At 36.7% G+C, this 24810-nt stretch overlaps 1 protein-coding gene across 10 annotated transcripts in view; it reads left to right on the top strand.

Annotated features, from left to right (window-relative positions):
- TOGARAM2 (TOG array regulator of axonemal microtubules 2) overlaps nucleotides 1-24810 on the top strand; it is a 61347-nt gene that overhangs the window by 2483 nt on the left and 34054 nt on the right. For 3 of the 10 annotated variants that reach the window (XM_039337035.1, XM_039337044.1, XM_039337045.1), the window contains exons 1-7: nucleotides 4002-4212; nucleotides 14740-14874; nucleotides 15157-15309; nucleotides 16089-16364; nucleotides 17474-17700; nucleotides 20711-20886; nucleotides 21903-21952. In XM_039337035.1, coding sequence (XP_039192969.1) covers nucleotides 14847-14874; nucleotides 15157-15309; nucleotides 16089-16364; nucleotides 17474-17700; nucleotides 20711-20886; nucleotides 21903-21952 — 910 coding nt within the window. In that variant the 5' untranslated portion in view covers nucleotides 4002-4212; nucleotides 14740-14846. The other 7 variants (XM_039337038.1, XM_039337037.1, XM_039337041.1 and 4 more) reach the window with 7 other exon arrangements.

The following is a 24810-nucleotide window of genomic DNA, read 5'->3' as shown; positions in this document are numbered from 1 at the left end:
ACAAAACAGGGCTGATATCCCACTAACAACTTCATAAAACAGAAATTTTGGGCTCAATTGTGTTGTAAGTACGTCTGTATAGTCCATCTTTTGTTTTATTCCATCACTGACCAAATGTCTGCAGGTACTGTACGTTCAGACAGCAGTTCATACTTTCTATTACAGCAGGGAAATATTGGTTGTGAGAGTAAAATATAGGTGGAATCAAAAAAGATTAAGACTTTTTCCTTGTTAGCCCTATAGTAAATATTAGAAATAGTATTTCTAATCCGTTATTCCAGAATGGTTCTTTCTGTCAAACGTTTATCTCCTGCTACATAATAAGATGGCACAGCCATTTCCCAATTTCCCTACAGGACTCCATTTGGCTTTTGATGGTAAGTTATTGTTTTTTGTTGCTCCAGGTATATTAAATGGGTATGTGGTAGGAGAAATAGACTGATTGAATGAATATTCTTTCTTCCCGGTACTGTTTATTTCTTTTAATTAGGATTGAAATTCTCTGGGTGTCTGTTTCAAAGCCAGCCTTAATTGGCTTTGATTTCAAGAAGACTTGATGCATGCTCATAAGATTGCAGCCTTACTTCTCCGAAAATGGCTAAGTGACTATAAAATGCATATCTAAAATAGCAGTAAACATTGGGAGGTTGGAGAAACCTCCCAATAACCAGAAGTAACAATCTACCAAAGCAACCAAAACAATTCCTATAACCATCAGCAAGGTAATTAAAAAGTAATTAGTGCCGCTGATCACTGAAGGCATTTTTTTTTTGACAGCAGGATTCTGGCTCCTCAGTCCCTCCAAGTCACTTTGAAGCTGGAGCCCAGAGAGCAGGAAAAGAAAATGGAGTTAATCTCCCTCTAGCTGAGCAATCAGAGTGTAAAAAATTATTAAATCACTATCTTGTTCCAAACTATTACAGACGGTAAAACAACAAACATCCTCTCAGTCTCCACTCTGCATGCAAAATAAATATAATAAACCACTCTCTGCCCAGTCTGGGTTTCTGTGCATTTATCTGGGCATAGGGGGAAGGAACATTTTGTATAAAGCTGTCAAAGCTCCATCCCTCTGTTACATTTGAAGCCTTTTGCTACTCATGATGGTAAAAGGTAGGCTAATGTTTTTGGCAAGCTGATGCCTTTGCCAGTAGCTATAATTATTCAAGTTGCTTTGGCAGCTGCAGTGGAGGAAGGAATGATACTTGTCATGGGAAATTCAGAAGTGCAGAGCATAGCACTGAGGAGAAGAGCCATGTTTATTGTGCTGATAATTGCACTGCGTTGCACTGCTTTACAGAAAAGAGGGAGCCTGCACAATGACTTCCTTTTTACAACCTGGCAATCCTTCAATTCAGAGTAGAATCGGGGCTGGACAGAAAAGCAAAATTTTTATAGAAGTTGAGGAAATCTCAGGGATCTGATTTGCTGGAAACTTTTGAGGCAGCTAAGCAGGGCCTTGTCCCTGTCCCTGCTGAGAAGCCCATTCACTTGTTTGTTAAAATGGATTTGTACCTGCAAAATCAATACCCGTGGTGCTTTTTTGGTTATTTGCAGGCACGCAGAACAGCAAAACATTTGAGTTGCCAGATGCATACATTGCCAGGTGGTTTTAAACTCACTAGTTCAATATTTGTGGTAACCTTATAGAACGTAACTACCATGAATAATGAGAATTGACTATGTCAGGAATAGGGTATTGATGGTTATCTTATAACAACAACAGCAGCAACAACAACAAAAAATATTCTCACCACAAAAGCAATTGCTTAAAGAAATCCAGGTGCTTGGCAGCAACTGGTTCCTGCTGGAAGACAGGAGGGAATTGAGCATAATCCATTTTAACTTAACACTGTTTTTCTCTCTTTAGCCACAGTCCCGGGCACTGGGGGAATGTTACAAGAATCTGCATAGAGCCAAAATAGCTCAGATCAATGCCGGTTGTATTTTAAAGTGAAATCAGCAGTGTTGCTATGTAAATCTGTAAAACCATCAAGCCACCTGGTCCCTCTTAAGGACCTACAGCAGAATACTTTCAGTTGGAGCTGGGAGTGGAGAGGCAATATGAGAAAAGAATTCTTACTAGTACCCATCGGAACACAGAGCTACTATGTAAGATTCCTTTCTCTTTGATTGTTAGTTCTGATATATTTCTCGGAATAGAATTAATCAGTCTAGCAGCCAAATGCTAATGACTCACTAGGAACTAATTTCGGAGAGGCACAAATACCCACACGTGGATTTTTTGTAGGATAGTTACATTTTTGTCTCAAATAATATATTTGTAAGGTATAAGCTCTAAAAATAAACAACCAAATGAGGCTGGCTGGAATGAGCTTTTTTAGGGACAGATTCTAGAACAATGATGCCATGACTTGTATCTCATTGCCACAAAGTGGAGAATCTTTGGCTTATGGCCAAAGATAAAAACTTGATAAAGTTTCCTTGCCAGGATAAAAACTTGAGACTTTTTAGCTCAGCAGATTTTCAGGCTTTTCTTGCTGCCATGCAGTGGTGACTCTGATTTCTGTGGGTTGGTGAATGGGAGATGGATCTCAAAAAATGTTTCCAAGATGTTAAACAACAGCTACATGATGGAAAAGAAAAAGGACACACATGTCATTGGTTTAACAAAGTGAACCAGGAAAATGAGATGATATCAACAAACAATATACAAAGATCTAGAATAGTTATGGGTTACCTGAAAAGAAATGGGTTTGGTCTTCCAAATCCATTCCATTCCCATTCAGAAATTGCACTAGCCATAACATAATTATGTGAGAATCCAGTTAATTGTGACTTAGTCAACAAACCAGAGTTTTTCAAAGAAATTGCTATGTAACACAATGTGCATTTTCAGTCATGGTATGATTTCAGAGGGGAATGAAATAACTAGGTACACTTGGTCCACAGAAGAGATGACTGAAGGGACGTTTGATAGTAATCTTCAAACAGCAGAAGGGTTGTCTCATCAAAGAAAGAGTGGACTTATTATCCCAAAGGGCAGGACCATAACCTATAGGTCAGGAGTCTTCAAACTTGGCCCTTTTATGACTTGTGGATTTCAACTCCCAGAACTCCTCAGCCAGGCACGCTGGCTGAGGAATTCTGGGAGTTGAAGTCCACAAGTCATAAAAGGTCCAAGTTTGAAGATCCCTGCTATAGGTTAAAATTACAAGAAAGCTTCCTCACTGTATGAGCTCTCAGCCAGTGAAACAGACTGTCACATAAGGTAGAGAGGTCAGTTTTGCTAGAGGTCTTCCAACAGAGGCTAGATAGACATCTGCAGAGATATACTACTGGATCCTGAACTGAGCAGGGGGATGGCTTAGATAACTTCTACTACCTCTTCCAGCTCTCTGATTCTAAATTTTTATGCAAAAGTGGTAAGCACTGATTCAATGAGGCATTGTCTTCAATCTGTCATATTGTCTACTTCACAGGATTATTTGTGAGATATGTGACAAGAGAATTGCAAAACAATTTGTTCCCTCAGTAATACTCTAATCCAGTCAGTAATTGTTATCTAAAAGAAAACATGAATGAGGAAAGGCTGTGAGGTGGCAATTTTGTATACTCAGTAAGCAGAATCTCTCTCTCTCTCTCTCTCTCTCTCCCTCCCTCCCTCCCTCCTCCCTCTCTCTCTCTCTCTCTCTCTCTCTCTCTTTCTCTCTCTCTCTCTCTCTCTCTCTCTCTCTCTCTCTCTCTCTCTCTCTCTCTCTCTCCCTCTTGAGAATTTACGGCATCTTTTCTCTACTGGGGATGTACGTTTGCTCATGTTATTAGCTCCTGGAAGCAAAGGCCCAGCACACATAATCCCCTTTCCTATTATTGTTGAGACTTTTTCAGAGTTAAGGTGCTGCCAGGTCACTCCAGTGCTCATCGTGCAAACCCCCAGGAGAGACAGGCCAGCAAAATCTCTTCCTCACGCCACTGGCATCTCAAGACTCCTTAGAAAACATGGTTGCTATGCAGCCTTGTTTGTTCACGGTAGGTGACACTGTTTGCTGGTCTGCATGTATAACCTGCAAGTGCAAGCTTATTAGCCTAGTGCTGAAGAGGGTTGGCCTTGAAGGGATACCCACAGCTTTTGAAAGCTGCCAAGGAAGGACAAAATTATTAAGGGGAAAGGAAAGCAGTTGTACCCACCTTCTGAGGCTCTGCCACAGACAGCACATTTGTTCAGGATCGTGACATAAAAGACTAGAGCAGGTGAGTGACAAGAACTGCCTTCACTGCTATCTGAGGGATCAGCCCTTTCCTCTAAGGCTGTTTACTCTGCCACAAGCACACAGCCTGTAGAACTTGTCATGCAGCCCTTAAGCTATTTTGCATTTATTTTTTAATTAAGGGATAAATGCTGTTCCAGATCTGGTACAAGGCTTCCTAGGTGGAGAGGTTATTCAAATCCTTCAAAGAGAGGAGTAGCTATTTCTGGAAAACTGAAAAAAAGGCCATCCAGGAGATCCTTGTAAGGAATGCTATAAGACTGTAGTGTAAGAGTGAGAAGGATATGATGAGTTCTTACTTCTGGGGGCCGATGAAATAGCTAGAAATTTGCAATGGCCTCTGTGAAAATTAGTGACAATACAGTAGATCATGGGGCAGAAAAATGATCTCAGAGTAATTTACCAACCAGCCAATCATTTTATCTTTTTGTAAATTGCATAAATTGTGAGGTGGAATATTGGAGGGAAAAATCATCAGGTGGAAATGTGCACACATGGGCTCGTCCACTGTGGTTGACGGTTATGGAAGCTGAAGTCCCCATAACCATCACAAAACTGACTTACAGCATCTGGGATTAGGGGCTTACCCCAGTGGAACTGTCATTTAATAATCATAAGTTATATTAGGCAGTGTTTGTTTGTTCTTGTCTTAATGTAATGCACAAATTTACCAACAGTGGATTAATATTATGTATGAGTTATTCTGGTGTGTTCAATAAACCAAATCTGTTTAAATATAGCCAATTGCTTTTATCAAATGTGTGAAAAGTTGAAGCCCAGCAACTCTCTGGAAAGCTAATTCCTGAAGATACTTTGCATTATGGATGATTTGTGGCATTTTTTTCTGGAAAAGGATAGAATAGAGGAGTCTCCAGCCCATGGTACCAAAATTCCTAATAAAAAAGTAGATTGACTCAAATTCCTTTCTATTAGAGTACAAGCAATCTAAAATTTAAACAAACAAGGGTAATTTAAGTTATATGGCTTTGAAATATGAAGCTGTACCAAAAACCTCATAAGCTTCCTATTGGTTTTTAGAAATTTGAATAATGTTTTGATGGCTGTGTTCCTAGTATTAGTTATTATAATTTTGCAATTTCTATACTCCAATAATATGGATTAATGTTTTTTTTTTTTACTGAGGAGTTTGAGAAACTTGGCAGAGATGCCATTCATCTGATGTTGTTTGTTGCACTTTGGCGATGTAAACACATGATGTTTTCTGCTTCTTCAAAAGTCTTATTGTGTCTAAGCCTGGGAATAATTTCTCTGAATTTCTCTCTAATCCTACCATTCATATATCCTTCAAGCTTTTCCTCTGTCTCTTGGTTTCCATACTTTACTGCAGCATTTCTCAACTTTAGCAACTTTAAGATGTGAGGACTTCAACTTCCAGAATTTCCCAGCCAACTGACTGGCTGGGAATTTTTGGAATTGAATTCCACATATCTTAAAGTTGCCAAAGTTGAGAAATACTGCCTTATTGTACCTGGTGCCTTGAGGAATTCTAAGCGTTTGAAGTAACTCCAGATTCTTCTGCTTCCCATCCATCTCTACTTCCTGTGCTATTTCACTCTCTTGAATTATAGAGTCCAGGTTTCTCTGGAAATCCCTGTTGTTTCAGTGCTGCATAAGTATAACAAATTAACTGAATGAAGGCTGAATAGTGAAGTATTATTCTGTGCATCTGCGCATCTTGCAGCCTCCCTAGTAAAGATAGTAAATCCTAGGCCTCCTTTGGAGGGCCTGATTTGACCCATAGACACAGGCTGCAATGTCTGTGAGGGAATGCTTGCTCTTTCCTTCTGAAAATTCCTGAGAAAGTTTTTAAATTTCTGGCCATTCTCCTGCCATTGACAAGAAATATGAGATTTTCAGCTCCCCATGGGGTATGAAGCAGACGCTCCCTCAGCACATTATTAGAGATGTTTGCCGGTACGCTTTCTCCCTATGGATTATTGTCTTGCTGCTTGCTACTTACTGCAATACATTGTGCCTCAGTATTGATGCTAGAAACTGCTTGGGAAGCTGGAGAGAGGAAGACGACAACCTTTTTTGGCTTAGAATCTCTTGTCTCCTAAGTACAGAAAGTAAAAAAAAAGAAGCAGAAGTGGGCAAAAAAGTGAAACAGCCCTAAGGCTCCTGACCTCCTCTTTGATGGTAAGGGGGAGCAACAAAATATTCAAGCAATTTAAGATTGACAACTTTTTACTACTATTATTACTCAACTAACTAGTCTATCTTTAATGAATAATGTTGAGTCTGGCTAGCTATTTCTAAGCAGTTGGCCACTCCGGAATAATCTCTTCTGGTTTCATGAAATGTGTGAAAATCAGAAGTTATAGACTTGAGAGATGTTCAAATTATTCTTGGCTCACCCACATAGTCATGCTTCCCTGATAAAAGACCAACTAAAAACTTCTCAGGCAACCTTTTTTTTTCTTTCTTTCTTGTAGTCTAGTTAAACCCAAGTGCAAAGTCTGTGCTTTAGAGTGTGGCTATACATATTTTAGAGTTATTAGAACATAATCATTCAATAATTCTTCCAGGATGCCTGAACTGACTGTGTCAAGTCTTACTTCTGAATTGTAAATCAGAACTATTGATCCATAATCTTGGCTCTTGCATTCCTTTGACCCAAAAGTTGCATTATTACTTCTGTCTGCCACATTTATATGTTATGACAAGAAATTGGAACAGGTTTTCTCTGTCCTCATTATGGAAAAATAACTAACATAAATCTAAAATAAATAAAAAGATTTCTGATTCTTTACCATTTTAATCTAAATCTCTATGTTAAGAAATATTGAAAAAAAATTTCTTTGGATGTCATTTAGATTAGTCCTAATATATGTATATTACTTGGCATGGATTTCATTTTTTCTTTTTAGTGTAAAACATACCTATATATTTATTTAGCATAATGTATTTGGCTTTTGTTAGTTAATGGAAGGAGCAAAGAATAATGCATCTTGCCTTTAGCTCTTACATAGACTGCTCTTATGTCCTTGTCCCTCTGAATGCTACCAGTAACTCTACCTGTTGGAACTTGACTTTCTTATAACGTTAGAAGCATACAGTTTGCATTTTAAGAAAGCCAAGATCAGTAGGCTGCTTCTTAGAATCATAGACTCTTATTCTTCTGGAACACATACTGTCTCAAAATGCTCAACTGTTTCTTTCTGCCTTTCTCTTGACCGTTCTATCTCCTTATCTTTCCTTTTTACATGTACACCTTGTTCCTTCCCTTTAAATTAAAAACAAGTTTTAAATTCCAATATGTTATGTATTATTCCTAAAGCAGTCACTGTGCTTGATAAATAGAATGGCTATACTGATTAGTGTGAATTGGCCAACGTTCTGGCTAGTATTATGTTTATTTAATATTTTTTTTAGTAGCAGCATTACACAAGAAATGAGTAGGACTTAACCAGCTGAAAAGGTATGTAGTTTTATTTCAGTCACCTTTTTCTTATCTTTTCAGTGACTTCACAGCTATTACAGATGGTTCATATCTACAAAGCAAAGTTAGTAGCCAGATGGTCTCTTTATCCATTAAGCAGCAAGCAGCTGTCTCCCTATTATTATCTTGGATTATAGTCACTAGGTCCAAAACTGAAATCTTATTCTCCTATGTACAATGCAAGAACATTCAGTATAAAATAATTAGGAAAGATTAAATGTTGAAATAAGAGATTCTGCCACAGTTTTCATTGTTAGTAAAATATATTTTTAGGTGAACTCTTACTAGCCCATTGCAGAAATTATTTAATGAACATGAATCTATGAGGCATAGAAAGTGAAGTGACTTGTGGAGTCATGCAGAAAGTAATAGGTAGGAAAGTCAAACCATGAAGGTAATATACAAATGGCCTAGTTTTTGTAATTAGGTGGGAACTCAATTTTTGCCCATTCTTCCAAGTCCACTCTCTAGACTAGAGAGACAACTGAAAACCTCTCAAAGAAGTGACGTATTAAAGCATGCTGTGGTTCCTCAAGTAAATGGTGGGCTGAATGCCAGCAGACAAAATGATCGAATCAGGTTCAGGAGCTTTTTGTGTTGACCTTGATTGTACAGTTTAGCTAAGAACAAAAAGTTCTTTACTCATGCACATGCCAAAATGCAAAGTACTGAGAGCTCACTGCTTTCAGAGTTTCAATGGTAAATTCAAGTATGAAAATTTAAAATATGAGCCAAACTTAAAATGTAAATATTTCTTCACATTTTTGACATTAATTGCCAATTCTCTCCCATTTTCTCTGCTCAAAATTTATAATTATTTTGTGCTGGTTTTAATTGTTTTAGAACTATTTGGCACCCAGGGTCATTTGGTTAAGATGGATCACAATAGAAATTAAATCAATAAACTATAATATAATATGTAACTGTATCTAGCCTGCACTTGAGCTACTAAAAGTTGCCTGGCATGTCTGGCTCAGCTTTGAGGAAATATACTAAATACATATCCGATACAATGAGAGTTGCTTTAAAAAAAAACAGAAAGAGAATAGAGAGACCTGATATTCAGCATATGACGGGCCTGTATTTGTGGTGGACATACCTGTATATCATCAGTAAATACTGAAATAATAAGAAAGAATGTATATGTTTGAACCAGTCCTCTTTCTCACAAAGAACAAATGCCCCAACTCATAGACTGATTTAATGTTGAAATGAGCAGGGAGAGGAATTGGAAGCTGTTCCCATCATGAGTGTCTTCATGACAAGATTCTGATCTAAAAGTCATTGAAGTGAAAAGAAGCATGTCATTGACTGCACGGTCCCTAAGAAGAATGAATGAGAATATACTCTCTGTTTTTGCGTCTTTGTTTAACTGTGAAAGCTTGTTGCACAATCCATCAGCCACCTTTCAGAAATCCGTGCATCTTGGCCACAGCTCTAATGGAGACAGTAACAATATGTACTCTGAAAACATTGGGCAAGGTGTTTAAATAATTTGCCATGACCTAAAGTTGCCACTCCATAGATGTGTCAAATTACAGTGAGAGTTGGATTCAAAAACCCGCTCAGTCTCTCCCCTCCCTTATTCAAATTCATGCCTCTGCTTATAATCAATCTCAAGAATAGTTACCCTGTGATTAACTTGCTTGATGCAATGTCTTAAGGTAGCTATCCTTTTAAAGAATCATTTCCTCTGGGAGCTCAAGAATTAAGAAAATAAAATAGGTTACAATTTCCTTTATGGGAAAGCTTTTAATAAGTAACATTACTGAATTCTACTGTACTTCAATGCTAGATATAAGGTTTTAGATATAATGGATTTTTGTGCCTGAGTTTGCATTTTTAATAATTCTATGCTTTGGATTTTATTTAAAAGAATGGTATTTCAAAAGGTAGTTGCAAGTATACACAACCTGAAAACAGGATTGTGTTGAGTAACTTTGCTCCCAATGTTGGGTGTGTTATGTTTATTCTCTTGTTCAGCCTGCTCCTGGTAGTTCTGTAGGTCACAAAGGTCTTACTATCAAGAGGTACTATATTTCACTAAAATCTTTTCTTCTATATTGTAAATTATTTTAAATCAGTTCTGGGCTCTTTTGCTTCCAAAGATATATCTTTTCCTTTTTCTGGGTGAGGGTCATTCAGGAATGTCTCTTCTCTCTTTGTTTTGTTTTCTCCAGGCTGAACATACCATATATACTCATGAATAAGTCAAGAATTATAAGTGCCAAAATATACCCAAAACATTGGGTTTGGCTTATTGATGGATAGGCTTATCTGCAAGTATGTATGGTGATTCTTTTCAAGAGTATACTTATATCTTGTACATATTTGTATATAAATCCATCTGTGGATAAGATGACCCATGAAAAGATAGATAATTCATGAATTACTTATGTGAAAATTAAAACATATGAAAAATTCAAGGTTTGCCTTATCTGAGGATGGGCTTATATGTGAGGGTAGATAGTGTGTAGATTTAATTCTTACCTTCTCTTAACCATATTTACTACTTTTTGGTGAACCCAGTGTCAAGCTCTGAGAAAATCAAGAGATTCACGCAGCATAAATGAGCATAATTATTTATTGCAAGCTTAAGCTGAAGCTCTCTACAAGAATCTGACCAACCAATGGTCAAAGGAAATGAGTGGGAGATCAGAGGCATTCAAGGTGGATGGACTTAGATGTCTTGCAGGCACACAGGAACTTATGATGGGCTCAGCCTGGTCATCTCCTGCATCCAATTTCCAACATGAACATGATCTTTACATTAACATTTAATCAATCAATAAATTAATCAAATCAATCAAAAAGCATGCTTCAAAGCACATGTGCTAGTTCCAGAATTACCTTTACTTTTGAGAATGCCACTGATCCCTAAAAAAGCCTCATAACCTTCTTTAAAGAATAAAAAAGAGCAAGCCATTTACAGATGAATGATTTGCTTGGAAGTGTAACCACTATCCTTAAGACTAAGAAGAGATATGGGAACTTTGATTATTTAGAAACTTTTCATTGCAGAAGTTTCCCTTATAAAATGTGCAGGGTTTTTTTTGGCATGAAACATTCAATTTGTCTTGGCATTTGACACTATCTTATTTAATCATTCATATGATCAAATTTAGTGATTCACAGAGCAGAGTGCCAAAGAGAAGAAATCTTCCATAGGGAAGATGCCTAAGCAATGGTGTCAGGTTATAGTATGATAAGTGGAGAAATAAATTATATCCAAATTCACAGTTAATTGGCTGATTTCACATTGAGACATACATAGACCCACTCTCAATATTTCATTTTTATTGGATGAGTAAATCAATATTTCTTATTCTATCCCAGGTTCATATTCTGTTGTCATGGTTTAAGCAAGCATGAAGTGTTCAATTTGTCTTTCCAGATTTTGTCTTCAGAAACCAATCTCCTTGCAGTGATTGATCAGGTTAATTCCTTGTGGAAATGTCTCTTCTTTTTACTGTGGAATTAAGATATTTGTTATAATAAACAAGCTTGTCCATCATTGAAATATACATTACAGGCTCTTTCCATACTGTATACTCTAATATCCAAAGACTTTAGTCTCTTTAAACGAACGACTGCTGCATGTGGGCCACTTTCACAGGGGACATTTGGCATTGATTCTAAATCACCACATGATACTTTTGCCATGTGATTGTTTTGGGTTCCCCACGGTTCTTCCACTCATCTATGTTCATGCCTTTTTTATGAAGCAGAAGAGTCATACAATTACAAATAAACATGAGTTAATTTAAGTTGCATTCAAGTCAATTCAGTACTGATTATTGAGGATTCCTTGGGCATTTAATGATGTTGCTTTCCTGCCAATTGCCAATTAATTCGGTGGCAATTTTTAGTGGGTTCTCTGTGTTAGCAATTTCATAACCTGAATGCAAATCTGGGGCTCAGATCAGGCAAACCTGTTGTAGTAAATCTGATTTAATAATAATGTAATCTTGTCACAAATCAATCACTTTCTTGCTGGTCTTATATGTTCTTAAAGAAAGCATGATTTATATCTGAATCATTAGATAGAGTGAACTGTTTGCTTTAAGTGAAAAATGCTGGACAATGGTGGTGATAGCTCTCAGGTGGCACCCTCATTTTGAAGGCAGAACCATGTATTTTTCAGGCACTTTGTCTAATATTCCCCAAGTGATTTTGCTGTCTTCAGTTGCAAAAAGGTGTTCTCTCAAGACAAGAGTCAGTAATAAAATTCAACTACTTATCTGTAGGATGAATGGTAAAAGTATCTTGTTGTTTGCTTCAGACAGCAAAATGTCTCGGAGCAGTCTTGGTGAATGCAATACTGTGTATTAATAAATTTCATAGATCATGCTTTGCCTTACTACATACTTTCAATTTGACAGATAAATATAGCAATAAATAAGAGGAACACCCATGGGATCACTGGTTTCAGGACTCATAGCAGAGACCATAATACAACATGTAGAAACTGAAGCAATCCCACATATACAATCAAAGGTATGGATTGATATGATGAAACAACACCATCATAATAAAATAAGAATAACTGAAACAAACAACATCATTTTGAAAGGAATAAAATTCACAAGAGAAGAAGAATGCAATATATTGACCTTCCTGCATATCTTTATCAACAGATGTAATGGCTGTTTAATAAAGTTTATTATAAAACCACACACACTAACCAAGTGCTCCATTAGCAAAGTAACAACTCAACTTCCCACAAAAGAGGCTGTCTAAGAACACTTTTTAGATGAGCACAAGCCCCTGAACATCAAAAAAAGGACATAGATCATCTCTACAACATCTTCCAACAAAATGGATACCCATGCAACTTTATCAAAAAGTACCTAACCACTCAACCCACTACAACATAACACACACAAGCTATGAAAAAGGATAACACTCCCATACATCAAAAATATCTCAGAAACAACCAACAGACTATTACAACTATCATCATAGTACACAAACCAACTAAAGCTCTCTAAAACATTTTAAGTAAACCAAAAGACCCAGTAACCATTAAAAAAAAAAATCCAGGAGTCCTCTACAATTTACAGTATAAGGATTGTAATAGCCACTATGTAGGACAGATAAAAGACTAGAAGAGTGCATCCATGAACATCAACTAACAGCCAAGAGACATCATGAAAACTCCTTAATTGTATAGTATGGGGACAGACTTGACCATAGTTTCAACTGAGCATCTTACACCAAGTTAAGTCCCAAATGCTAGAAAATTTCTGGAAGCCTGGCATACATACAAAGAAGCCAGCAACAGGCATGTGAAGATAAGTACATCCTATTCAAGTGAGACAATCAAAAAGCTAGAAAAGGAAACAAAAAACCAAAACATCTCTTCATCAGCAAATATTCAGATAAGCAGAGATAAACAGCAGGATTAATATCAGACCAATAATCAAGCAGTAAACAATACTCCAATCAAGGAACAACAAATTCAGAGAAACAAACAATAAACAACCTAATCAAGGAACTACCATACAGTACCAAGAACATTCCTACCAAAACCACTTTTATATAAACAAAGAGCAAAGCCCATTGCTACCATTGATGGGTACCTAGTTGGTACCTAGTTGGGTAATGAAATGTCTGCAAGAAAATAATCAAGCTCAAAGAGGACCCCACAAATTTGATTTTTCTGATACTGGACATAGATTGACCTGATTTGCATCTCCAACAGAAATGTGATCATTGTGACCTAGTGATCTTGTGGACTTTACATTTCTGTGAAATTCTTAATGCAATGGTTTTTGACTGAAAACTTTGTAAGAAGGTGTATTAAAGTTATATTTATTTGCAGATTTTATATCCCTTATATCAACAACTGTAAACATTGTATTCAGTTAAAAATAAATATGAAGCATAATTACACAAAATAATAGACTACTAAGCATAAAATCATTTAAAATATGGAAGGAAAAGAAAAAACTGGATTCATACATTAGTCTTTAGCAAACAGTTAAGAGATATGGTGTCTCCTGAATGACGAGGAAGAGCCACTGCAGAAAAGGCCTATTTGTCTTTAAGAATCAGATGGATAGATAGATGTTGATCTTGGTGACTATCTGATTCTATGGGGAGGAAAGGCATCTGCAATTTCTTATGATTCCAGATTGCATCAGGCGGAATAAGCCACAAGCAAAAACATTTGACTCAATTACTAATAGCCATCAACTAAAACTAATAATACAGTATCTACTGATATCCCATTCAACAAATTGACTCTTATATTCTGCTCAGCTGCAACCTCAGGCAAAGAGCAAAGGTGGCTCCACAAGAGCACTAGAGCACACAAGAGTAATCCAGCATCTAATGTGAGGTTACCAGTGCATGTACTGTTGTAGCTAGAAAAAGCTATTCTTTTTGTCATATCTGCTATACAGTACCAATTGAAGATGGTATTTTCCTCTTAGTCCTTTATGAACATTTATGAATTCAGGAGCACCACAAATTATAAATCTGCTGTTTTCGAGGTGTTACATATTCCACCATTATCAGACTTCTCAGTCAAGAACAGGCAAACTTCCTAGTTGTCATCCCTGAGAAGTTTCTGATTTATCAGGTTCCACAAGGCTACATAAATGTCTTCATTGCAAACAACCCATCCGACTTTCAGTTTCACATCCACATCTACTTACCACAGAATTCCCTGCCCTGCCACCTCGGAGAACTGTTGTCATCTAGACTAAAGGCTAACTTCCTATCCTGTATTTGCAACTTGATTAATAACTCATACGAATATTTCACTCAATATGGCAATTGCATGATTTTTAAATAGATTATTTTTGTGTAGGATTTTTAAAATGTATGAAGCAGTTCTCAGTTCTTTATTCTACTTATTTAGCTGTCATAAATTTATTCACTATTTCCTATTAAAATGTTTAATGGTGGCAACAGTTTATGGCTAAATCAAAATAATTGATAGTAACAATTGTGTATTTAATTTTTTTTCTGGCAGGTGAGAATGTATAGTCATAAAGATTATGTGATACATTGTGATGTTTATACTGTCCCTTCATGCAGAAACTGAGATATTCTGGGAAAGAAGTAACAGCAGTTCTGGGTCCAGAAAAATGGAGTAGAAGTTGAAACTCCTTAGCTGTGCAGGTACCTCAGGCTCTTCGAGGTGCATGGCAACACATGATGATTTTATGGCAGGTAAAGACCGACCTTCCTTCCTTCCTTCCTTCCTTCCTTCCTTCCTTCCTTCCTTCCTTCCTTCCTTCCTTCCTTCCTTCCTTCCTTCCTTCCTTTTTTTTTGTTGCAAATTCTCAGAATGGAAGTCTGCTTACACACTGAGTTTCCCTGATCCCTTCCTGAAACTTCTGTCCTGAGTGGAGCCAACCTGAGGCAAAACAAGGGATATGCAAGACTTGAAGGATTAGCAAATGATTGTTTTCCCTTCTCCCTTCTATTATTCATTTTTATTTTATTTTATAGGAAAGTACCAAGCTCAGGTTGCAATATATTGTGGCAGCATTCCCAAACTAAAATCTGGATGCAAGTCATCTAGAGGAGGAAGCATTGATTCTACTTTGCAGCTCCATGGAAATGGATGGATGACAACACATGAGGGCGAGGACCCTACCTTGGGTATGATTGGCAGCCTAGATATGGGTGTGGTTGTGACCCCAATAAATAGACTTAATGAGACTTAAGCTGATTTTCTCTAATATCCAGCAGAGCTGTGTCTATATTCACACACACATGTCAGTGACTTTTATGTATACACAAATCTCCAAGGTGCTGCAGCTTGAGCTAATCTTGGGATTAGCTGAAGCCATAAAATAGCTATTATCAACATAGTATGGGTGAAATATTATGGAAACTTGCAAGTATTGAGACAATTTGAAAGAAGAATATATTAGACTGGGAGGAGAAGCAGAACTAGTCAGCCTTTCAGTAGTGATGTAGCAAATTTAAGTCTATCTCATGGAAAACCTATCCAACAATATACTGCATAACGCTGATACAGTTCAACAATATACTGCATAATGCTGATCTGCTCTCAAACCAGGAACATATTACAAACACAACAAAATCAGAATTTTATATAAAGATATTGGCATCATGATATTGCTGTGTTGATTTTTAGATAGTGTTCATTCTATACTATTCAATAGTCTTTCAAATTCTAAGGCCTTTCAATAGCTCTTCCCCCCCCCCATCCCTGCATAATAAGCTAAATCTTTCAGAACATTACATTACTGTATACAGAATTTTGCAGAAGAGAAGCCACATCTTACATTGCACCTGTCTGGCCGACTATCCTTGCATCTGAAGTTCTTAATCAACCCCCTGACTTCCTAGTTCTCTGGAGAAGTAAATTTCAGACTGAGTAACCAAGCTGCTCTGCTTAAATTATTCCACAGCATCTCTTCATTCAGTTTTAAAACAACAATCATGTTTATGGGGAAGCAAAGGAGAACCTCCAGATGTTTCTTCTCTGGAGAGCTGCGACAGTAGACATGGCCTTCAGAAGAATACAGACAGTACAGTCATGAATGACTCTTCACAGATACCTAATGCCCAGCCAAAGTACAGTCTCAGTGAATTGGAAATAAATAGTGCAGCCATGGAGACTGCTCAAATTAAGGATAAACTCAAAAAAAGAAGAATGTCAGAAGGCCTACTGGCATCAAAAAAAGGTAGGATGAGTTCTGGAAAGAATACATTTATCAGTAACCTTTATATATAATTGCTATAAATCAAGTATAGCTTTCAGCCTTGTTTGGATAAGTTGTCATTATTCTAATTTTATGACTGGAGGCTGAGCCAGAATAAGTACCCAGTGAAATCATAATTCTTGAATTATTGGCTCTGTGGTCTAAAGCTCAGTTGAGCTACATTATTAGAGAGAAGAATTACAGAGTTATTAAAATCTGCCATTAGTACATACAATCATCAATCAATCTAGCAACACATACCTGCAAGGCAATTGGACCAAAATGATAACGTATTTATTTAAAGTTAAAAGAACTGTGCTGGATAACATCTAGTGTAGTGCAAGTTTCTTCTCTAATATTCTAGCAGGTGATGCCATAAACATACTGACTTTGTTATGCTGGTCTATGATTGCAACAAAGATTTGATTTGATTTACTGACCTCAATAAGAAAGCAACTGAGAGCCATTTTGCACACCAACTATTTTCAAATCAACCTGAACGCTTCTTAAAGTGAAATTAAATTAATGCTTGCCAAATCAATGCAATAGATAGAATGACCAATTTGGGCTCTTTGTTGCATGTTACCTGTGTACCCAGCCTTGTGTGAGTTTGTTGTATACACCTGATACAATTTTGTTTTGTTCATTTTTTTTAAGGGCTCAGTTTACTGGATCCTTTTTCACTATTTTAGGTATAGCATACCATTAGATCTTGTGCCTTTGAATTAATTGTGAAAGGTAATGATCTTTCCATATTTCAGTTAGGACGAAGGCCCAGTTGCTACTTATTCAGAAACAGGATATAGCTATTTCTTGGATTCATTTATGGAAGTTCATGATTATCATAGGGGTTGGATTAACCTGGTACTTTGATCTCTGCATGCATAGAGACAACTGCAGGATAAGAATGCATCATACCTTTATTCAGGGTATTTCCTGGTGTTGAAAATAACCCACTATAGGATAAAACTGATCTGGAAAACAAGTGATAATTTGTTATGCAATCAGTTTGGTGCTGCTGAGGGACACTTCCTTTGAATTTGACATTAGCCTGCAAATATTCCCATTTTTTTTATCTTTTGTATTTGCAGGCTTGCTGGACAAAGCTGTTCCCAAGGGACCTGCCCTTAAACCAGCCATTTCCAGATCTGCTTCTCAAAGACTGCTGGTCACTCCCAAGCCCATGCCTCCTATTCAGAGCATACCAAATACCCCAGAGACCAACAATGCTCAAGAAACAGAGCCACAAGTTAGGGAGAATGGTTCAAGCTCTTTACAGGCTGAAGGAGTTAATCCAGATTTAACATCCACCCAGCAGGTATAAAATATATGTTGCCCGTGCTTAAGAAATGGAAGCTCAAGCAGGGGGTTGGATTAGAAGACTTCCAAGGTCTGTTCCAACTCTGTTATTTTTGCTTTACTTTATAGATCTGCTATTAAAAACGAGGATTTGAATGTGTGGGTTGCATAAATTCAAGTTGCATTGTTCTGAAAATAGAAGAAATGTATATTCAAGTAAAAATGAGCAGGTTCTAGTGAGATCTAAGATTAGGAAAAAGTGAATTGTAGAATCACAGAAGGGGCAGTTTAGACCACTGATTTGAAACCACTTTTTAAAAAGGAAGCTTACCATCTCTCCCAGTAGTTGCATCCACAAATAAACTGCTCTTACCTTTAGGAAGGCTTATTATTTTACCTAACACTGAACTAGTCTTACTTCATGTAATGGAAATCCATTATTCTTCAAAGCTAGCAGCCCCCTCAGCCCCTAAACTCTTCATTAGGACCATCCTTTGACCTTCTGATAACTGAAGCCAAGCGGTTCACTTCCTTCATTTAGCATTAAATCCTTGTAGACTATGGTTAGTGTTATGGTTCTTTCTTTCTTTCTTTTTGCTCTATATTACCAGAATGACCTCTTTTTAATACGGAACAATGAAAGACCTTAACAGATCACTGAGGACTGGCTTATAGATTGAGAGCATGCAGTATAGGAACAGACAAAATAAACTTTTACATCTAAGGATTGTTGATTCTCCTTGCAAATTATTGTTTGCAGAGAAGGCACAGCTCAACTTTGCCCTATAACTCCCATCATTCCCAGCCTGCTAAGTCATTGGGAGGTGGACACCAGGTTCAGGAGATTGATGCAGCCATTGGGAATATTAGAGAAATATTCCTCGGGACTTTTGGGTTGGCAGTTTTCCAACAGATCCCCCCCCCCCTTTGTTCTCTTCCTTTGGTATGATTGGAAGACGTTAAACCAGCTTATGTAGAGAATCAGCAAAGTGAGGTGAACTGCATTATAAATTCATTCCTGATGCTGCAATAATTGCTGAGGAAGACTATATATTTCATATAGCACAGTCAGTGCGATATGAAGTTCTTCTAAAATTAAGAACTTGTAGTAACTTAGGTATGACAATTATTAAACACCATTTGGAGAGGACCAAGGATCCTGTGATTACTTCTTATCATTTAGGCTGACAAGTTGATGAGAGCCAGCAGGAGGGGCACTAATGCAAAAAAGTAATAGGCTTCTCTTCTGAAAAGCAGACTTTGGTGGAAGGTCAAAAGAGTTGCAAAATTGACTAGAATTCAAAGCTACCTGGCAGGAATAATAAATTTATTCCAGTAAAGTTTTTAAAAATAAGAATTTAAAAGGAGTCAAGAGCTGAAACTCTGAGGAAAAAAAGAAGACAGGAAAAACAAGTAGAGGGAGCTTTTATTCCACAGCTAATGTTAATAGAGTGAAAAGTTAGAAAACAAGGAAATACTTTAGCTTTCATGCGATATGGATTTTTTTTCTTCCATCTTTCTGCTTCCTGAAGATTTCTGTGCAACTGAAAAATGTATGTTCTGCATAAACAGAGATTAGGTTTTTTGACCCTTTGAAGTTGAGCTTAAGTCCTGCTCGCTTTCTGAACACATTCCTGTAGTTTTCTTGGCAATAGTATAGACGTGGTTTGCCAGTGCCTTATTTTGGAATATTTTTTTTTCCAGTGTAACCTACAGCTCTGATGGCCTCCCATTCAAGTGTTCAAGCCTCTCAGATCTGACTCTGCATAGCTTTTCAACTTGACAATGTTGGCCAAGTATTGCTACCTCCTGAAGCAGAGCCTGGTTTAGCTGGGGTTCAGAGGCATCTTATTTTCCCTTTGATTTATTTGTTTTATTTTTTTTAGAAAGAATAGTCCAATTATCCTGGCATTTTCTTTTCCATTGCACCACCTCCTAGGGGCAAAGAGCTATTATATTGTAAAGGAGAACATAATATGACCTCTGATTTGCATTATGGAGTAGTATACCTACAGTACATGATTTTTCTGAATAGTCTCATTGACTCTTAGCTCTGCCAATATAGTGTTTTAAAGGAGAATTATTCAGTTCTTGGTACCTCTGCCTGAAAACACATTCCTACCAAACAGGTCAAAATAAATTGCAAGAACTTCTGCTTTTGTGGTATTGACAAGTGAGGTGTCAAATCACTTGCTGGTTCTTGCATTAAGAATATCCTTTGTCTATCAAAGTAACTTGGCTAGTTGAAGCTTGTTTGACAAGGTGAAGCCCTTGAGAAGGTTTGACTCAGACACAAGAAAGCTTAAGGCAGCAGAGAGCTTCAAGCAGGATTGGAAGCAGAGCTCTGGGACAGTTCTCAAGCAGATTTCTCACTTTCTACAGCCGAGTGAAATAAGTGCAGAAACGTTCCTGAAGCCTCTCCATCTAATTAGAATTATTGCTGAAATTTCTTCTTTTTTCTGACTTTTTTTCTTTTTAAACCATTTATAGTATAAAATACAAAAACAAATAATAGGATTAACAGGGAAGAGAAAAAGGAAGGGAAGAGTATAGAAAAGAAGGGAAAAAGAAAGAAAAGGCTTTGACTTCTGAGTCCCTTTGATGCAGTAAAATAAGACAGTAACATCAAGCCTCAACTTTTTACTTTTACAAGTAAACTAGCTATTTCTATATCAACAAATCTATTTAATCAGTAAAACCAAAATCAAAGTTTCATTTTCTTTCCACCTCAAGCACAAAGTCCAGAAGTGGTTTCCAAGTAGAAACAAAAGTAGTTACGTTTTTTTTTTCTTTTATTAAAGTAGTGAATTTAGCCATCTCTGCTAACTCCATCAAATTTTGCAGCTATTCGTCCATTGTGGGGATAGAAGTGTCCTTCCATTTTTGTGCATAAAGCAATCATGCTGCCGTCAACAAACCGGTAGATGCAAATGGGAAGAGGCGGTCTTTGAAATAACCTGGTTCTCACGCTCCTGTGACATTCAGCATAGTTTTAAAGTTATTTTTTTCCCTCCCATCCATCCCTGTAGATTGCACATGGTCATGATGAGAATCCAAAAAAATCTTTAGGTGCTGCCTTGATCCCACCCATCCCCAAGTTAGGAAAGGCATATGAAGAAAATTCTCAGAACGTTGCAGAATGCTTTTCAAGCCTGCCGCAGGCAGAATGTGTCCCACTTGCTATAGTTGAGTGTCCCAAAACAAGGTAAGCCTTTTCTGCTGTTCCTGTGTCTTTCTTTCAAAGTTACATCTAAAAAGCCTCATTAGTTGATTTTAAGACAACCTTCACTATCTGGCACCTTCCAGATATGCTGGCATTGCAATTTCTAGCAATGTTTTGATATACTTGCTGGGAATCCTTAGAGTTATGGTTCCCGTACATCTGGATCATGCTGATGTTATATTGGAGAAGGGTTCTCCAGCAGATTACAAATTGTCCTCTGTAAACTTTCTCAATTTCAATAAACAATAGACCATTTTAAATCTCACTCATTCAAATAGAAACATGAGTCACACTGCAATGCTGTATAAGTAAGTAAATTTCTTAGATTCTGAATAATAAAAAAAGAATTTGGCCGAAGGAGACCAAAATCCTTCTAGTTCTTAAAGTGGAAACTAAATGCCTCTACAAATCCCACAAGACTAATGTCCTCTCTTGTTCTTGCTTGTGGCAGCTTGTGATGAGGATTTGATGCTTATGGCATTGTATAATAACTGAACAACTGGCTGGGAAATTCTTGGTTCAAATCTCTGTTTTGCTTGTGTTTGCAAGCTAATGAGTTAGCCATTTGATTATCTTGATTAGCTTACTCTCTTGGGCCCCTCCGTACACTCCCTGCAAATTGCGAGTTCCAACAAGTTGAAACTAAGTGCTATAGCATAACAAGTCTAAGTGCTATAGCAATAGAATAGCACTTAGACTTATATACCACTTCATAGTGCTTTACAGCCCGCTCTAAGTGGTTTACAAAGTCAGCATATTGCTCTCTTGTTTTACCGACTCAGAAGTATGGAAGGCTGAGTCAACATTGAGCCAGTCAGGATCGAACTCCTGGCAGTCAGTAAAGTTAGCCTGCAATACTCCATTCTAACCACTGCACCGCCACTGCTCTTTCTATCAATTAAGAGCCCCCTAAATTTTTATATTTATCTTTCCTTGTGAAAGACAGTTTAATTTCTCTCTCTATTTTTTTCACTCCTCCCCACCCAATTGTCTTTAAGGTCATTGTCAGAGCCTGGTAATGGTGAAGACAACAGCCCAAAAACACTGGGTACGTACATATAGTAATTTATTTGAACTTAAACAATGGAAATTTCAGGGTAAGTTAAACATGCTTCAAAGTAAGATTTTTGCAGTGGAGATGCCCTGTCTCATTCATGGAATTCTGGGCCGTTGATTAGGTAATTCTCTTATTTTTCCTTCTTTAGTGGGAAGGATGGACAACTCTCTTTTTTTTAATTTAATATATAAAATACAAAGAAAAATAGAAATAGGAAATTAAGGGAAGGAAATGGAGAGGGGAAAAGAAGGTGTGAGGTACAAGGGAAAAAAGAAAAAAAAGGCATTGACTTCCGACTCTTTTTAGCATATTACAAGATAAAAACACTCCAGCCTCAACTTTTTTGCTTTTATACATTAATATATAACTAGCCATTTCTATAACGACAAATCTATCTAATGGACAAAATCAAAGTCAAAGTTTCATAAGTGATATCCAGAAGCGATATCCAAATAAAAAACATACTCAAATATATTCTACTCTTTGAATAGAATGATCAGTTTAACCATTCTTGTTTTATCTTTCTTGTTGTGGAAATAGTATATATTTCTATTTGCACCTAATAATCTTTGTAACTATCGCCATGTTTATTAACAAATTTAATTATATTCTTTCAAATTTTTTGACCTTACAATTTTTTTGACCTTTCAAATTTTTTTCCACTTTTTTTTCAAATGTTAAACTTAAACACTTTTCTAGAATCAAAACTTTCTAATGCATCTTTTTCTTTAACTTCTTAACATACAGGCTTTAAACATCAGTATTAAGTTTAGCTCCCATCCTCCAAACTACCCTTATAGATTCTTTTTCTTTAAGGGTGGACAATTCTCAAACTCCTGATTGGTAGGCTCAGTCAGAACAGACTGTATGAAAATATTCAACTGTACCTTAATAAAAGGAAATTAAAAATGAAAATGATTTTATATAACTTTTGGTGACTTTGTGGAAACATTCATGTATAGTAGTTTTTTTTAATGGCAATGTGAAAATGATACAAATGAGATTCTTAGAATTTTTCTGGATACTTTTCTACTTATGTTGTAGCCAGGAGTGGACCTGCTTCATTTTTTCAAGGTTAACCAAGATTGGCTGACTATTCCCATCTTCATTTTACCAAGATGAACACTAGGATTTTTTTATTTGTGTAATATCTTAATTTTATTTCTCTGTCTGAGCTATCTAACAAGATTTTTATGAGAACAGATCATATATGCTACTTTGCACACTATGGAGGAAGGCAGTAGATAAATGTAAATGTTATAAATAAAAGTTAATGAAGCTGAGAAAATCTAATTTTACTATCATGGTGCTGGACATTGTATTATTGTACCAGCAATCATGAAACTATATTACTGATCTGCTGAACAGGAAAATGAAAGTGCTCCAGGCTGGAATGAAATAAACATACAAAAATATGTTATTGATTTTTAAACAACATTGTTGTATAAATTATGATTGGCTTGAATTCATTGTTTTTTAAAGCAGATCATTTTGAATTCTCACTGATACAAAAAACTCAGCTGGAGAGTCATCCCTTGTTGTGTGTTGAAATGAAATGTCACATTTTATCTTGGGGTGATGGCCTGGTCAAAAGTGTTAATTTCAAAGGGTAAAGCTGCTTGCCTTGATAATTATTCCATAGTGGAGATAGCTTGAAAACAAATTTATTGTAATAACTACTTTAAACTAGTTGTATTCTTTTATGATGCAATTTAATTTCTTTGCATCAAGAACAAGTATTTCAGCTGGATCCAAAATCTGGAGCTTAGATCCAGTATCTAGCAGTTAAAGATGTTAGAATGCATATCTAACATTTTTGCTGTTTTCACTAAACCATTCATATAGCATGCACTGTATATGGGATACAGTAAGATAGCAAAGCAACCTTCTTGTTATTTTTGTCCGAGGTCTTTACAATTTTCTATGGCTCTTATTCCATTTATTCTTTTTTCTGTTTCTATCCTGATCTTAGGATAAAATAGAAATAGAATAGAATATAAATATTTATAAATTTATAAATCAATAAATAGAATATAAGTATAAAGGTCATTTAGGCCATCATTCAATCCGTGTTCAATGCAGACTATAACAATAATACCAGAAAATCTTGGACAGCACTTAGAAAATTTGCATGTTGACAAAATTTCCACCTCTTAATTACAAAAGGCCACACAGCTTGGGTCTGCACACATACTATGCTGATACAGTGCAACATCCTAGGTTCTTGGGAAGAACTCAGTGTTTATGAAGGCCAACACTGGCTAAAGAACTAGCAGCTGTGATTTCACATGTTTGTGTATATAATAATAACAACAACAACAACAACAATAATAGAATTATAACAGACAAGCTCCTGCCACATAACACTTACTAACACATTAATGAACTTTTACTTATTCTCCTACCTCATTTTGTTCCTCTTTGACTTATTTGTGCCTATTATAGGATCAGACTATGGGTCTGTCTAGCTCGATAGGGTTGATGCTCCCAGAGTGCAGCTTCTTCCAGGATTTCAGAAGAGTTGCCTTGGAATTGAGCCTGGAACTTGAGAACACACATGTTCTGCACATGAGCTCTGCCTAACCTGGAGAGGATACTTCCTACTCTAACTTAGGTTGTGATGATCAGCCCAGGGAACAAATCATTACTGTACTGCCAAGATAAAAACTTTTCTTATGTAATTCAACTTGCCTGTTCTTAACAGAAGAATAGGAAAGAAGGAAAGAGGCTACAGTACTTATTCTTTATTTCAGGAGTTGAAGGGCAGGAGGGAGAGGCAGAGAGGGAGAGGGAGAGAGAGAATATGGACAGGAATGATTATCCACTGAAACTAACATAGTTAGAAAGTG

This window comes from Crotalus tigris, unplaced genomic scaffold, assembly GCF_016545835.1.
Source record: "Crotalus tigris isolate CLP2741 ecotype Arizona unplaced genomic scaffold, ASM1654583v1 scf7180000017668.6805642782:7212621, whole genome shotgun sequence".
NCBI lineage: Eukaryota > Metazoa > Chordata > Lepidosauria > Squamata > Viperidae > Crotalus > Crotalus tigris.
The sequence above is the reverse complement of the archived record's forward strand: the minus strand, read 5'-3'. Positions and strand labels throughout refer to the sequence as shown.